General features: G+C 44.6%; 1 protein-coding gene across 1 annotated transcript in view; it reads left to right on the top strand.

Annotated features, from left to right (window-relative positions):
* PRLR (prolactin receptor) overlaps window positions 1-12,917 on the top strand; it is a 20,256-nt gene extending 7,339 nt beyond the window's left edge. Inside the window, exons 4-8 of the mRNA XM_014544886.1 lie at window positions 1,826-1,925; window positions 2,461-2,530; window positions 4,235-6,162; window positions 12,231-12,310; window positions 12,702-12,917. Coding sequence (XP_014400372.1) covers window positions 1,826-1,925; window positions 2,461-2,530; window positions 4,235-5,245 — 1,181 coding nt within the window. The 3' untranslated portion in view covers window positions 5,246-6,162; window positions 12,231-12,310; window positions 12,702-12,917. The remainder of the gene's footprint in view (window positions 1-1,825; window positions 1,926-2,460; window positions 2,531-4,234; window positions 6,163-12,230; window positions 12,311-12,701) is intronic.
* The last annotated feature ends 4,090 nt before the right edge of the window (window positions 12,918-17,007 follow it).

The raw sequence follows: 17,007 nt of genomic DNA on the forward strand, positions 1-17,007 counted from the left end.
GGGCCGTTTCAGCCTCACCGGGGCCGTTTCAGCCTCACCGGGGGCCGATTCAACCTCACCGGGGCCGTTTCAACCTCACTGGGGCCATTTTGACCTCATCGAGGCCGTCTCGACCTCACTGGGGCTGTCTCAACCTCACCGGTGCCGTCTCGACTTTACTGGGGCTGATTCAACCTCACTAGGGCCGTCTCAGCCTCACCGGGGCCGTTTAAGCCTCACCGGGGCCAATTTCAACTTCACTGGGGCTGTTTCAACCTCACCGGGGCCATCTCAACCCCACCGGGGCCATCCCACCCTCATCGGGGCTGTCCCAGCCTCACCGGGGTCACCTCAGCCTCACCGGGGCCATCCCAGCCTCTTGGGGGCTGTCCCAGCCCCACGGGGGCTGCCTTGGCCCTACAGGGGCCGCCTCGGCCTCACGGGGGCCGTCTCAGCAACACTAAGTGACATTCTGTCCTTTGTTGGGCGGCTCCTTGCTGGACAAAATCTCCAGGCGTTCCTGGTGGCTGAATATCTGTTATGCTTGCTTGGATTTCGTTTTCTACCAAGTGCACAGACTGCCTGTCTGCCGTCTCCCAGCGTACCATGTGAGACTGGATCTGGTGGACTTGCTTGTGCGTTTGCTGGTACAGCGGTTCCATGTCACTGGCCCAGCCGGGTCTGGCTCTGGCTTCCTCCGAACCTGATTCTGCTTCTTGAGTGTGTCCCTTATGTATGCGAGGAGTTGAAACCTGCATTCTGCTGGGCTGGGCTGCAAAAGCGCCAGTGGTTCTCTTTGTGTCACTAGCACAGCTTGGGTGGGGATGTAAATTGAGTAGGGCAGGGTCCCCAGGAATCACCAGGGCGGGTCCAAGGGCAATGGCACGACTCCGCGTCTCTGCGTCCCCGAGTGCCGGCGAGCAGCTCCGAGAGACAGCCACTCTTGCTCTCCGGCCCATTGCAAGGCCGTCCCGCCTCTCCCCGTAGGGGTCTGGAACCTCAGAATTCCGCCCCAAACAAGCTCAGTGGACTCGAGAGTCTGCATCCCCTTCCGATTGAAAAAAAGCCGCGCATCCAGTTGCAGCCCGCCTGGCACGTGACTCCGTACCTCTGTTCTTGGAGCCTCTGCACAACCTACTCAGTCTCAATGCTCTTCTTTCTTTCCTTCCAGTTGTAGAGCTTCCACTGGGCCAGCTTTCCCATGGTTCTGAATGATAACTGTTTGTTTTATAGTTGGTAGTCTCGATGTTGTTGTGGGAGGCAGCACGCACAGGTCTGTACCTTACGCCGCCATCTTGGTTCTCTCCATAAAATTATTTTCGTTGCTACTTCATAACTGTAATTTTGCTACTGTTATGAATCGTAATGTAAATATCTGATATGCAGGATGTATTTTCATTGTTTGCGACCCACAGGTTGAGAACTGCTGCCTCATCTTTGTTTAGAGCCTCATCTTTACATGCAAGGCAATATACTAGTATGTAAAGAGCTTAACACTGTCGATGGCTTTTAGTAAGAACTTAAGTAATACCTTTTATTATTACTGCAACTGACCAGGTGACCTTGGCTTTCCTCTTTAAGTAGCAAATAAAATAACATGTAAAAGGATTTTAAAAGTATAGGTTACTATAAAAATACATGGAACATATTGAAATGTAATAAATTGGAAAAATTAACCCAGCATTAATGTTACTCTGGATTTCTGTCCAGATCAAAAGAGGTGTAGGAAGTGGGGGTGACGGAGGGGAGAGACTTACCTTCAAAAGTTTCATTCATTAGTTTTGTTTGTTCGCTCGTATTTAATGATGCTATATGTGATGAGAGCTTTCTGGCTGTTTCTTTTTAGATTCCACCAATACAGACACCACCATGTGGATCTTTGTGGCTGTGCTTTCTGTTGTCGTCTGTCTGATTATGGTCTGGGCGGTGGCTATGAAGGGCTATAGGTACTTCATTGTCTATCAACCTTCCTCCCACCATGGTTTATGGGATAATGATTTTTTTTTTTAAAGGCGAAAGCGAGATGATGGAAACTTACAGATAATTCAAGCACCTGATTTTAGCCATTAGCTCCAGTGTGCTACCCATAGGAAAATCTTGTCAGTATCAGCAAAAGTCGCAGAATGAACTCATTTGAAGCTGGTGCTCTTTCCATCAAACTGAGGCTTGCAGTTGGAAAATAGTAAAAAAAAAAAAAAAATTGGCAAGAGCAGCTAAACTAGGAACAACTAGTGCAAATAATCCACTAATTTCCAAATCAGCCCCTCAGTCAGCCAGAGCTAATTTTGATGTTGGCCTCTATAATTATTGTCTTCACCACTGATTGTCAATTTCATGTAGCCCCGCCCCCTCTCCCGCCCCCAGTTTTAACTCCTCTCTACCATAGTCCATGTAGCAGCTATTTATAGGTAATACTAACCTTTTAGAAATTACAAAGTGATCAAATGAGTCATTTTTTCTATCTCACGCATTCTTTTACAGCATGCTGACCTGCTTCTTACCACCAGTTCCTGGGCCAAAAATAAAAGGACTGGATATTCATCTGCTGGAGGTAAGTGCCAGAGGTGGAGCGTGTCTCCTGCCTCACCGTCTACAATAACGACCTTTACACATGCACACACAGTCCCCATCCGTTCGGCCGGGCTGCCTCAGTCACCCTTGCCCCGCTGTCCCTCCTCTTTAGAAAAAGATGCGTGAGGCATGAGGGTCCTTCGTAGGAGACATTAAATGTCAGAGGGAAGAGAGAGGAAGCCAAGAAAATGAGACAACACATAGTCATGCTTTCTAGACTTACCAGGCCTATTCATAAGCACAGATGTGAACATTCTGTACAAATAATCAATTTAGAAAAAAAGGTGAATATTTTGTTTAATACAAAAGAGGGACCTACCGCCCCCCTGCCCTCCATCACACTTTGGTGCAAGCTTTCACTTGGATGTTCTTTACAGAAGGTCATGGTGACAGAATAACCTGCTGCGGTGTTCGCTCTGTTTGGGCCCACAATTGAGACTGGGTCAGTGCAGTGGGCTGGTGTCTGCCAGGGCCCATTTAGGCTGATTCAAGTGGGAATTAAATGTAAGTGTTTTGAATGAAAAAGTGGGTTAGAACATTTTAAATTTCTCTGCAGGTTGAAATATTTAGTTTCAATTTGACCTTAAGTTTAACACCGATATTTATACAAGCAATTGCCTTTGCATTATATCATGTGACCTAGCCACTGTGAGGCTAACAGTACAAGAATGTGAGAAGTGAGTCCCCGAGAATTTGGCTTGACTACATTCACTTTGACTGCAAATATCATAGCAGGGACTCAGGCCCTGGAATTTGGGTTCCTCGTTCAGTGCTTTAACCCTACTGTCCTTTGAAAACCAGCATGAACATCTCAACTAACTAAATTAAGAACTACTTGACCTTGTAGTCACAGGAGCTTAATGAAAAAATAACTTCTTTTTGTGTCACAAACAAAAAAAAGTTATTGTTTTCTCAATCACATGACCTCCAATCCTCAGAAGAACCCTCCCATATGACACTGTTATTCCCATTTTACAAATGGAGAAGCTGAGAACCATAGAGCAGCTTGTTCAAAGTCAATACCCATTAGTAAGTGAAAAAGCCAAGATTTAGGCACAAGTACCTGACCTAAGTCAGAGGATCAGGAAGAAGAGTGGAAAGTAAGAGGAGAAGGCAAAAGGAAGAACGAGGGAGAAAGAGAAAGAGGAGGGAAAGGAAGAGCAAGAGAATGAGAAAATATGTACTAGCAGGAAGAGAGAGGGGAAATGCAGTAGAGAAGAGAGAAAAGGAGGATTGGAGAGGAAGGGGGCAGAAGGAAGGAATAAAGAAGTAGGAAGAGGAGATGATGAGAAGCAACCTAACTGCTTCCAGATTCTAGAAAGTGGTGGAGGAGGTTAGGAGACCAGCAACCAGATCTTAGAGCCGCTGAGTCCCGGAGTAAATGTTTCTTCTTTAGCAGTTATGTTTCTCATCTGTGCATATACTACTGCCCATTAAACTCATGGTCATTATTGCTTAGAGAGAGACGAAGTTAAAATCATGAATTGACTTAAAGAAAATTATTAGATGAATAGAAGTCTAAGAGGTGATTATAGATGGCCTGGTACGCAAATGTCTACGGTTTGGGAAATGCTGCTAGACGGTTACAGCTTCCAGCTGCCCGTGCGTGAGCACAGCTGCGCTTTGGTGCTGCTTTGGAATGTTCTGAAGCTCACAGCCATTCTTTGTGTGTCTGTTTTAACAGAGGGGCAAGTCTGAAGAACTGCTGGGTGCCCTGGGGTGCCAGGACTTCCCCTCTGACTGTGAGGACTTGCTGGTGGAGCTGTTAGAAGTCGTTGACAGCGAGAACCAGCAACCGATGCAAGTCCATTTGAAAGAACACCCCAATCCAAGGCTGAAGCCCACACCCCTGGACCCCGACAGTGACTCTGGCCAAGGCAGCTGTGACAGCCCTTCCTTCTTGTCCAACAATTGTGAGGGGTCCCAGGAAAGTCCCTCCATATTCCACATTCCTGGGGGCATTAAGGAGCCAGGGAACCCTGAAGGAAATGGTGCCCACACCTGGGACTCTCGGAGCACCAGCGTGGAAGGCCGCGTCCCCTATTTCTGTGCTGATGGACCCAAATCTTCAACATGGCCTTCATCACAGCCCCCCAACAAGCACAACCCCAGATCTTCTTACCACAACGTCGCTGATGTGTGTAAGCTGGACCCGGGCACGGCAGGTTCCTCTGCCACCGTGTTGGACAAAACAGACAAGTGTTCTCTAACGTCTTTGGAAACCACTGAGACTGGAGGGGAGGAGAAGGCGGCCGAGCAGAGGTGGGTGGGAAGCTTCCATTCCAAGACTGACCCAGACACCCCGTGGCTGCTGCCCCAGGAGGACACCTCCGTTATCTCTGCTAAACCCTTGGATTACGTGGAGATTCACAAGGTCAACAAGGACGGAGCATTGTCATTGTTCCCCAAACAAGAAGAGAGCGGCAACCAGACAGAGAAGGCCGGCGGTCTTAAGACCAGGATGGAATACTCGAAGGTGGCCAGGGTGATGGAGAGCAGCATCCTGGTGCTGGTGCAGGACCCGCCCGCCCCCGACCTGGCTTTGTTTGAAGAACCAGCCGAGGAAGCCCCACCATCCTTGTCACAGAATCAAGAGGAGAAAGACCTGGCCGCCTTCGCCATGACACCGAGCAACTACAGACTGGCCGGGCTGGACTACCTCGACCCCACGTGCTTAAAGCACTCTTTCCAGTGACGGCTTGATCATTGGCATGGTTGGTTAAAATGTGATTTTTCTTCAGGTACTGCTACAGCGCACATGAAATGTCCTCTCCTAGAGAATGTTCGAGAATGGGGTTCGAATGACACTACTAAAACTCACAGTTCCCTCTTCTTCATGCTCCATTTTCAACCAGTGGCCTCTTTCTCCAACAGCTGATTCCGGATCGGATCATTTTGTTTCCTGTGATTTGCTGATCTAGTGTTTGTTTTTAGTTATAAAATCGTATGTTCAATGCAATGGAAGCGCACTGCTTAGTATTCCTGAGGGACTGTGCCAATAGGTAAAGCCTCCGGAAAAGGCGCCCATGGTTGGGCATAGGCCAGGAGGAAATGAAGGAGTTAGCATAGCTCAGCGCAGGAAGATGATAGATGTGAGAAGAATGCCATGTAAGCTGCTTTTGAAAACCAGTTGCTTATCCTTTGCACTCCTCTCCTATTTTATTGAGATTAACCAAATATAACACATTGCATGAAAGGATGCATTCCGGAACCAACACGTCATTTACATCACTTCCTGTTACCTTAGTGACACGTTGCTGATATGCAAGTAAAAATCATGCCTCCATTTCTTTTCCTTAAAATAGTTGGAATCTGGTAAGCCTGGATTCCCCTCTCCCAAATTGTATTTCATCCTAAAGCCTCTAGAAAATATAGTTTTGGAGAGTGAGATTTTCTTACACAGGAGGCAAGTGAATTTGACGTGATGGATCCTCCTAAAACGGTTTCCTGCTTCATTTCAACACAACAGATAATTTATTATACACCCTAGTCTTCTCTTAGTGGGAAAAAAAAATCCCCAAAGACTAACTTTAATTTCAAAGATAATCACAGCGGGATGGTCATGGAGATACTGCCTTACTGTACATACAGATTCTACTTTACTACAGACCCGTAAGTTTAACAATGTATTTTTGAAGACTATTTTTCTACCACTTAGGTAAAGTAAATGAGTATTTTCTATCTTCCCAGTACAGCTGTTTACGTAGTCAGAGGGTACGGTCTTTTCTGCTGAGGCTGCAGGGAGCATTTACAGTCCATAATAGAATACGCAGTCCCTATTTGTGGAGCAAATGCCATACCAACCAAAGCCCACTGAGGAGTGGGAGGTGGGTGACAATATTCAATTTCCAATACAGCACAGTATAGTTTACCTGATTCTTTTATCTCCAGATACACTAACCAACAATCACCAATAGTGTGTTAGGACTCTCCACACACAGAAATTTTTTCTCCTGTAATTTAGGGCTAATCTGGGGCTCCTGCTCTTTTCTGGGTGAATATTCCAGAAGTCATCGTGAAAAAGGAGGGTGGTGACATCCAGCATACTGTTTTAGAGAGAGGGTTTTGTTTTGCTCTGTTTTTCTGAGCAATCTTGGGCAGCAAAGATATTGTCAGCAAAGCCACGAGTTAGTTATCTCTCTGGAGTAGATCCATTTGCAAAATCTTGGCAGAGACAACATTCACGTCAGAAGTTTCCAAATAAATGTTTTGAGAAACAGCATCTGTGGAGTGGTGGGCACAGCTACAAAGACCAGGGTCTGGTAGTAAGAATCTCTGAGTCAGTGCCAGGGGCAGGCTCCCCGGAAGGATCAGAAGGCTGGATCTCCATCTTAAAGAGAGCATCCATAACTCATGAGCTGCCTCCCTCTCTTGTTTATTTCACCTGATGGCAAATCCTTTCTCTCTGTCCACTCCCCAGCTGGACTTAGAGAATTTGAGCTCACCTCTGTGAGTTAAGTATTCCACCCAACAAGCCCATGTTGATGGGAACTGGAGGCAGAGGTGACCTGATGGTGGAAAGCGAATACACTGTCCTGGCATCCAGATTGCAGAAGTAATAGACCTGAGGCTCTGTTCTCCCAATACATCAACATCGTAAGGGTACGCGGAACATTTGGAAAAGTTGTCCCCAAGTTCATTCAGTCTCCTAGATCCGTGGTCGGCAAACTGCGGCTCGCGAGCCACATGCGGCTCTTTGGCCCCTTGAGTGTGGCTCTTCCTAAGCCTTAGGAGTACCCTAATTAAGTTAATAACAATGTACCTACCTATATGGTTTAAGTTTAAAAAATTTGGCTCTCAAAAGAAATTTCAATCGTTGTACTGTTGATATTTGGCTCTGTTGACTAATGAGTTTGCCGACCACTGTCCTAGATCCTTGCTACTTAAAGTCTGGTCTGAGGACCAGCTGTGTCATCATCACCTGGGCGCTGCATGGAAATGCAGACCTCAGTCTCCCTGGCCCAGAACTACAGAGTCAGAACCTGCATTTGACTAAGTTCCCCAGGTGACCCCTGTGGGTAATGAAGTTTGAGAAGTACCGCCCTCCATGACCACTTCCCCTAAAGGCTGTTTTAGCACATGGAAACGCCTCTCTTGGAAAGTACAAGTCAAGTCTGTTTGACTTACACTGGACAACACTGTGTGTAAGGAGAAGGCATAATTTTTTAAGATCTATCTGTACTTTAAGATTCACATGATGGCACAGAATGACCTGGGAAAGTACACACAACTTCTAAGAGGGCCAAGGGATATAGTCCACCTTGAGTAGCATTGACCAAGACTCTGCCCTTCAAAGCCAATGCAGACTAAAATGTTCCCCAAATAGGCCATTGTTCTCCAAGATGTATATCAATCACTCTGGTAGCTTGCAAATTAAAAAATAATCTGATTTTGGTATTCATGAAGAAATGTTATGGGTAAAGAGTCAACTTGAACTGAATTCCTATAAAAACACCAATTAGCCACTCACTAAGTCAAGCCAAGACTATATTTCTTTGTCAGTTAGGACTCCTATTTGAATCTAAGTGTGTTTTTTTTTTTTCCCATGAGTAGAATATTTTCCATCAAGGAAACAGCTAGTCGGATGGAAAGATGCAGGTTGGGGGTCAAGAGTCCCCGGCTCTAGTCCTAACTATGTCACATGAAACAGATCAATTCCCTTCTCTGGGCCCCAGTTTCCTCTGAAAGAAATATTGGTCCAAATGTCCTTTCAAACTCCAACTCCCTGATTCCAGTTTTTTTCCCATGGGTAGAATATTTTCCATCAAGGAAACAGCTAGTCGGATGGAAAGATGCAGGTTGGGGGTCAAGAGTCCCCGGCTCTAGTCCTAACTATGTCACATGAAACAGATCAATTCCCTTCTCTGGGCCCCAGTTTCCTCTGAAAGAAATATTGGTCCAAATGTCCTTTCAAACTCCAACTCCCTGATTCCATGACTCACTATTTTCTAGCCAAGATAATTCAACCAATAAATGCCTTGTATCTTGCTAACAACTAATTGCCCTTCATCGTAGGAATGCAAGTACCTTCAGTGATGTGCCAATACTTTCCTTTTTGACCATCAGTTCTAGTTGGTCCTAACATACCGCATTGTGTATTTTCTAAATTACGTAGGTACAGAATCATAGTCTCAGACTGTGTGCAAACATGTGTGTAGCGAGAAGAAGAGGCATGACATTTTTTAAAAAGACATTTTGAATGTGGCTCTACTTTTTAGAAAAACGATCTTTTGCCAAATCAAGCCATGCTTACTTCTTGCTGAGTCCAACAGCCCCACATCTCCTTTCTTACAGCTGGCTGCTGATTCTGGTATTTTTTTCTCTCTCCTAGATTACCAACCAACATTGCACAGTTGGTGTAATTTTCTGAATTATGAAAAGTCGCATTTTATAAACAAAGGCCTAAATATTCATGTTACAAAGCACATGGAAATGGGATAGCCATTGGGTGATTTAGGGAAGCTTATGGCCCAAACTGCAAATGTGCTGTGGTCGGTTTTTACAAATGGGTATTAGGCTCCTCAACATGAGCACAAGTTCCTCTCAGCCACGTCATTGACACTTAGCTGACTCTTCTTTCTCCTAAGTGCCTCAGGCCAACCCTGGTTGGCAGTTATGGATTGAAAACTTGCTTTCACCGGTTTAGGTCCATCCCTTAGCACCTGTGCAAGTCAAGGAGTTTGACTGCTTTTCCCATAGTGACCCAACTGAATCAGAGAGTCCTGAGAGTTAAGGGGTGGCTGGAGGCTGTGGAGGAAATCTGGCTCTTTCGCTGGCTGCCCGAGGCTGCCCATCGCTTCCAGAAAGACGTGGCCCTGCCTTCAGAAACTTCCCTATCCCCTTAGAGTAGACGAGAAAGAAACAGATTTGTACGCATTCTACAAAGTGCCTTTCTTTACTTTTATATTTTTTAATGTTTCCTTTTCACAAAAAGTGTATTGATTGGAAAGTAAACTTTCCTTTTTTTATGTAAATGAATGAAGGAGCCAGAATGGAATGATGAAATGGTCTAAAGTCCAACCAGCAACTGCTCAGAGGCTTTTTAAATTTATAGTGTAACTGAACGACCACAGAGTCGATGTGAATCCTGTGACTTCCTTTGATAAGCAATTGACTCTGGCTAGGGTTTAGGGAGTCAGCCTGCCGCCCCCAGACTTCAGCTTACAAGCACATTGATGCACTTATGAATGGCTGTGAATTGCGTGCCTGGCCCTGAAAAGGCAATGCACACACAATGGAACTGTGCACAGACAAGAGAATGTGAAGGACTCTAGGTTACCCCCCGTGCTGGCTCATGTAGACTTGCCATTGATAAAGGCGCCATGTGTACGTCAGTGAACACATCTCCTTTTCTGCCTTTTCAGCTGCGGCACAATTGTGTTGTTGCTAGGGTAGTGGCTGAGCGTTCAGTTTCCAGGTCTAGGGCACGTTGCTGCCACTAAACAGGCTGTTGACTTGATGCAAATCCTTTAAACTCCAGCCACCATTTTCCTCACCTATTAAATATGTAGGTTGGCCTTAAATCTTTCAAAGACCGTGTTACAACTCTGTCTCATTTTCATGATCTAAGTAGAATCTAGGGTTTCTGGTGAAAGGCCCAAGTACAGTCAGAGAAACATTGTTGGTGTGCCCTTAACCTGAAGCAGTGAACAGTGTGGCTGGAGCAATGTTTGAGAGAAAAACAGAGACCCATCCCTCCCAGTCAGATGGACTTGATTTCGAATCCTTGCTTCTCTTCTTGATTGTCCATACTTGTAGGCTCTTTCTTCTCTCGCTGCAGGGCCCATAGTTACTCATGGCTGTAGCAACTTTAAGAACTGCAAAAAAATCTGAATTATCCCTGAACAATGACAATGGCCCTGCAAAAGACTGAGTCAGCCTCCCAGCCATCAAAGCCCAGGTTGAGGGTCATAAGTAACCTAAGTTGGAGATTTGCATGCTTAGAGATTCTAGCTCTATTCATTAATTACTAAACTAATTCAAAGACCATTCATAAATCCAAGCGACATTGACAGCTCGGTCCTGGAGGTCTTAAACAGAAACTTAACGCTATAGAATGATTGCTGAGGGCTGGTGGTCTCGCCAGGAGTTCTATGTCTAAGTATGGCCTGGATGTGTCCCACGATGTGCGAATCAAGTGGGAGCTCTCTCCTCAGACTGGTGTTTTTCAGGAAGGTGGTTTTTGGCCTGAGATCCTCATAGTATCTATTTCAAAGAAAGGAAAAAGATAAAAAATTGAACATTTTCAGAGGTTTGGGCATCTCGAGAGTCCATTAAATGCTAAACCCAAATTTTATGAAACCTGGTGAATCCATAATCTATTCAGTGTTCTGAGTTGAGATGTACATAACCCACAACACCATGGGCCCATGGATTCCTTTGACCTATGCTCTGATTTCAAGTCAGGATGAGCTGAGACATGCAGAGTGGTAGAACATACCCCATTCCTGTCACTGTGGCCAGTGAATAGAGAGAGACCTTGGATAGTCTTAGTCTATTAGTTAAGTTTCACCTGCTTCTGATTAAACAGAAAAAACAATTAACTCACAAAACTTTGGCTACAGAAGTAGTAATATCAAAAATAATATTTAATAGTTGTGGTCAAATTATGCGTCACCTGGATAAACTTCAAAATATAATCTGAGTTTTTCCATGCAAATTTCACAAGTCCTGGAGGGAAATAAGGCATTTGTTTGTTATGCTATCTGAAATTGGAAAACTACATGGCAGAGATACTTCTGAGAAATAATTTGTTTTATAAAATTCCTGATGAAATGGTTTTTTAATTTTTCAAAATAACTACCTCCCCTTCTTGTCCTAATGTCCTTTCTTCAAAGCTGCTTATTGTTAGAATGAAGTGTGTCACGTCTCATGCTTCAACTCTTTTTCAGTGGTATATTTGTTGTATTTGCCAGGTGATATTCCTGACTTTAAAGTAACTATGATATTATTTTACATTATAATGCTTTATGTGGTTCAAAAGCTCTAAGACACATTGAAATACTAGTATATAGTCAATCCTCATGTTGTGAAACTCATGTTACACGAACGAAAATAATTATTTAATGACTTACAATCTATTCATATGTAGTTTCAATATGATTGTGTCTGTGTCTGTAAAACAAAACTGAAGGAAATATGTAATCATACAATTCTGTTGAAACCGTGACTACACTAATTTTTTTCTTAATCTTTGTGTAAAGTAGTATAATATGCCATTTGTACAGCTGAGCTGGGGTGTTAAGTGTTTAGAGTACAACCAACAATTGTTTGAAAGTCAACCAAGCCCTCAGCTTTGCTTCGCGTCAGTGACCTCTGATGCTTCTTGAGTGTTATTTGCATCAGGGGGCCTGCTTTTGTGCTTGATCGTTCATTTTTTTTTAAATTTCAGAGTCTCGTGTGGAAACCAAAGCAATGTTGAAGCAGCCTGTGTCTTCTGTAAAGTCATATTGAAGTAAAGACTGTGTAATAGCATAAAGTTCCATATTTTCAAAGCTACCACTACCTCTGCTTTGTCTCTTTCCTAGAAAATGCCAGGCAGATTTCTTCACCATTAAGTGGGAAATTAGAAGCGATTGTTACAAAAGCTGTTGGATAGTTGTGTTTGTTTGTTTGTTTGTTTGTTTGTTTGTTTGTTTGTTTTTACATGAGACAACACCTTCTAATCCACCATTTTGCAGGTTTATGCTAGGTTGTCTCAAGAGCCATTTCTACATCTTCTAAAAACTGGATGATGAATAAGGACCAGAAAGAACACATAGTCACTGATGAAAAACCAACAAAACCAGAGAGCAGATTTGTTTCCTAACCATAAATCACCTGTTGCCCAAAGTCATGATGATGTTATCTCTCACAGTTTGATTTCCCCAATTCCGCGTAGAAATAAGTCTTTTCCTTATTTGATTTTAGACATCAAATATATTATGGTACGGGAAAAGTCAATCACATATCATAACTAATCTTGTTTCAATTTTTAAAATTTATTTCTACATGTACTTATTATAATGATTTTTTTTCTTTTTAGCCTTAAAGAATTATAGATGATAATCATCCAATTTATCCTGCATTTTTAATTCTGTAAATCTTTGGTTATTGAACCTTGTGCTTTCTGTTTTCCGTGGATTTACTCCTTTGTCTCTTTTCATTTTGAGGAGACAACGTGGACAGTTACATCTTTGTCAATCGTATGGGAGATTATGCTAACTGCTGTTACCCTAACATCTTCATCTTTTCTGCACGCCAAAAACAATGCTTGTCAAACAAAATCGTAGACGTCCCAGTACAATACGGTCTTTATATTTCTATTCATGTTATTGAAAATTCCCAGCTCAGTGCCTGGCTCAATAAATGTTTATTTCCCTTGCCTACCCTTCCTCTATTTTTTTTTATTTGACATGGAAATGAGCAGAACATCGTGTGTGTGGTTGAAACAACTTTCTTGAGGAATGTTTGCTGCAATCGGATCTGTTATCCAGAAATTGTTGGTATACAAACAATTCCGTTTTCCTCCTTTCTCATGGATGCAAACATAATAGCCCCCTTTACCTGCCCTTTCACATGACAAGCTGCTCAAACTAGAAGGAGATGGAACATGAACATGGGGAGCAAATCAGAGAAGCTCATTTAGATATTGTAAAATGGCCCTGGCTGGTCTGGCTCAGTGGATAGAGCATCAGCCTATGGGCCGAAGGGTCCAGGGTTTGATTCCGGTCAAGGGCACGTTTATGGGCCGAAGGGTCCAGGGTTCGATTCCGGTCAAGGGCACGTACCTCAGTTGCAGGTTCCTCCCTGGTCGGGGCCCTGGTCAGGGCTCATGCAGGAGGCAACCAATCGATGTGTTTCTCTCACATCGATATTTCTGTCTTTCCCTCTCTCACTCTCTCTAAAAATCAATGAAAAGATATCCTCGGGTGAGGGTTTTTAAAAAATTAAATATTGTAAAATAAAGGAATGACCAAACCATTAAAAAATCATAATAAATGAATTTATTTAAAGCAGCATGGATTTTCCATATTACAAACATCTTTTCTGATGAAACCCATCAGATTAAGGACTCTGGACCTAGAAATCTTGGCTGCTGCTCATGCTTGTGTTACAGAAATAGGAGCTGGTGTGGGTTTTGCTTTACAAACTTCTCTGCCTCCTGGTTCTCTCATGCCATGTTTTCTGGGGCCATGAAGACTTCTCTGCATATCACGGTCCAAAACTTGGCCTCCGTCAAATGCCGACTCTCCCGTGCTTAAGTGGGTGTCATCCGTCTTCAATACTGGGGCGCACTTTCACTTTTAAGCTGCAGAATTTGGAGGGTCAGCCACCAGACACAACATTCGAATAATTTACGAGGAGCTGGAGAAGCAATATGTAGCTCGTTTTCCAAAACCATTGCATGTGCTTTTCTGAAAGAAAACGGAAATTATGTATTGCCGCATCTTGCCAGGATTGCATTTGCAACTTTAACCCCACCTGGCTCCCTGTGACTTGCTAGCCAAGTTTTATACATTCTAAATCTCCTCTAGTTTTTAGGGACTGGGAGATACAACTTCCATTTAGTTAGAAACCTGGAAGGCCTGGGGGTGGGGTGTAGGGTGAAACGAGAGGGTCCAGGAAATGAGGCCACTGCAAAGCCCCCAACAGGGACCTCACTGACCACAGAAGCAGATTCTTGCTGGTTGACCCCTGAGAACCTTTCCGAGCCGCGCAGGTGGAACTGAGCCAGGTACTGATGTTGTAAAAGACATGTGACACTATAAATCTATTACCACCTGCCCTGCCCACCCCGCTGTCCATGTTAAGGCCCTTTTCTCTTGTTACTGAGCAGGTTCACATTAAAAGTCAAGCTTATAATCTGACTTGAAGCACAGATATTTTTTTTAAAATGTGATAAAGAAATTTTTAAGAGAAAGCTGTGGGACGTTAGTCAAATAAAACACCCCATGGATGTCGGTTGGCGAGCACTAGAATAAGAAAAGGGCACGCGGGGTTTTTATTACTGCATGTACAGATGTGTTTGAAAGAATTCGTGTCACAGGTACATGTTTAAGGTGACACCTTCGCTCCGTCAGTCATCGAAAATTCCAAGATGAGCTGAAATGACATCTGCCAGTAGTTTTACTTCACGTGACCAATATTGATGTTGTTACTGAACCATGTAGCCTCGTGATTCATTTTTCAATTCTCTTTCAGAGCGACTGCTTGCCATGGCCGCAATGCCTAGTTTAAACTGAACCAATAAATTGCTGCCTGAGCGATGGCTTTGGGAGGTTCTTTTTATGTACTTATGAAGCATGTATTTTATGGGGGGAAAATGTAACTTTGAGAAATTTGTCTTGGCTTCAACAAACTTCCTTAGGACTCTAAAAAGGAGGAGAAGAAGAAAAGAACAGCATTCAAGCGTCTCTGGAAATAAAGTACCCACACACATGCTAAAATCTGTGTCTTAGAACACTCACCCAAGGCATTGTTTTCAGGCACACATGCTTTGTGCTCGTCTTTCAACACATTCTCTCATTTTATTTTCCTGCTAATTCTAAATCAAAACTGACATCTTGCTTCCAAGCCAGCTGAATTCTCCATCTTCTCTTTTCCCCGTCTTTACTTATGTGCCAGACCCCAGCCTTAAACGCGAACACATGCTTGGAAGCACTCAGGAGTTCCTGGGGCTTCTGGGAACAACGGGAACAATCAGAAGGACGCGTTCCAAATCTGACAGACACTCAACATTCCCAAAGGAGACTTAGGCCATAAGCCTCAGTGCCAAGGAGCCACACTTTCTTTTGTTTGCTTCTTCCGACCTAGAATTATCTTCCCTCTTCACATGAAACTCTAGTTGTGATTTAATCTGCCACTTATGATTGAAAGGGCGAGGGCTATGCCCTCCGTCTTGCCCCGTATCCTCCATGTTGGGGCAGTAGCCATGTGCTCAGGAAGGTCCCTTCTTCCCGGAGGCCCAGGCCTCTGCTGGCCACGCCCGGGATTTCTTTAAACTGACCAATGACAATCAAAGGACGTGCGCGCCATAGCCTGTGTAACAAGACCCGACTTGCGCCTGGCCAATCGGCAGAGCCCACGGTCATCCCTCCTCCCCTCACTCCCCCCCCCTATTAAAACCCTGTTTTTTCTCACGGCGGTCTCTCTCTCCTCTTGCCGTTGCGTCGGAAGAGGCTGGGAGCCCGACCCGGGGCTGTAATAATAATAAAGGACTCTCTGCTTTTGCATCGGACTTGGCTGGCTCCCTGATGGTCTATTGGGGATCTTGAAATCTGGGCATAACAATGATCTTTTCTTTATTGCATAAAATATTTTGCACACACCTGAAAACTACGGAGTAATACAACTATCCACTTACCAACACTTACGTTTCACAAATTAATATTTCATCACATCTTTCCTCTACCATTCTGTATAATAAAGAGGTAATATGCAAATTGACCCTCACACCCTCGCACAAGATAGCTGCCCCCATGTGGTCAAAGATAGCCACCACAAGATGGCTGGCAGGGGAGGCTAGTTGTGGGCGATCAGGCCAGCAGGGCAGAGCAATTAGGGGTGACAGGGCCGGCAGGGGAGGGCAGTTGGGGGAGATCAGGCCAGCAGGGGAGGGTAGTTGGGGGCAATTGGGCCGGCAGGGGAGCAGTTAAGGGTCGATCAGGCTGGCAGGGGTGTGTTTAGGGGGTGATCAGGCAGGCAGGTGAGCGGTTGGGAGCCAGCAGTCCTGGATTGTGAGAGGGATGCCTGACTGCCAGTTTAGGCCCAATCCCACAGGGACATCCCCTGAAGGGTCCCAGATTGGAGAGGGTGCAGGCTGGGCTGGGGAACACCCCCCCCCAGTGCATAAATTTCATGCACCGAGCCTCTAGTTTTTTAAATAAATGAAACATCACAGATGCAGTAATATACATCTCTCAGTAACCAAATTTTTTGTCTTTCTCTCCAGAGGTAATCACAGTGTTGTAGCTGTTGTATATTCTTCCTGGCCATTTAAGAAATGCTTCTTATGTGCATCTGTAACCATACAACCAAGGGGTCTGGCTGCCTGTCACTACTTGAGCCAATTCAGCAGAGACAGGGGTGAAGTGAATCATATATGAGCATTTATTCTAATACTGCTGGCCGCATGGGAGAGCAGCCACCTGCTCTGCCCCCACCATAAGCCAGCCATATATATATATATTAGAGAAATATGCTAATTAACTGGGACGCCGCAACAGGTCGACTGGACAGGAGGAGGTTGCACACACAGTGTTGGGGGCAGGGCGGCAGGGACCTCCGCGCCTGCGCTGGGGGAGGGCCTGATCAGCAGTGGCCATGGCTGCTTCAAGGGTCAGAGAGGGAGTGGGGGGCACTGCGCAATTTCTAATCACACGCTGGGCTCCTAGTCTATATATATATATATATATATATATGTAATATGCAAATTAGCCAGGCATCACAACCAGCTCGAGGAGGCTGCATCACCAC

Source organism: Myotis brandtii, unplaced genomic scaffold, assembly GCF_000412655.1.
Source record: "Myotis brandtii unplaced genomic scaffold, ASM41265v1 scaffold384, whole genome shotgun sequence".
NCBI classification, from domain to species: Eukaryota; Metazoa; Chordata; class Mammalia; order Chiroptera; family Vespertilionidae; genus Myotis; species Myotis brandtii.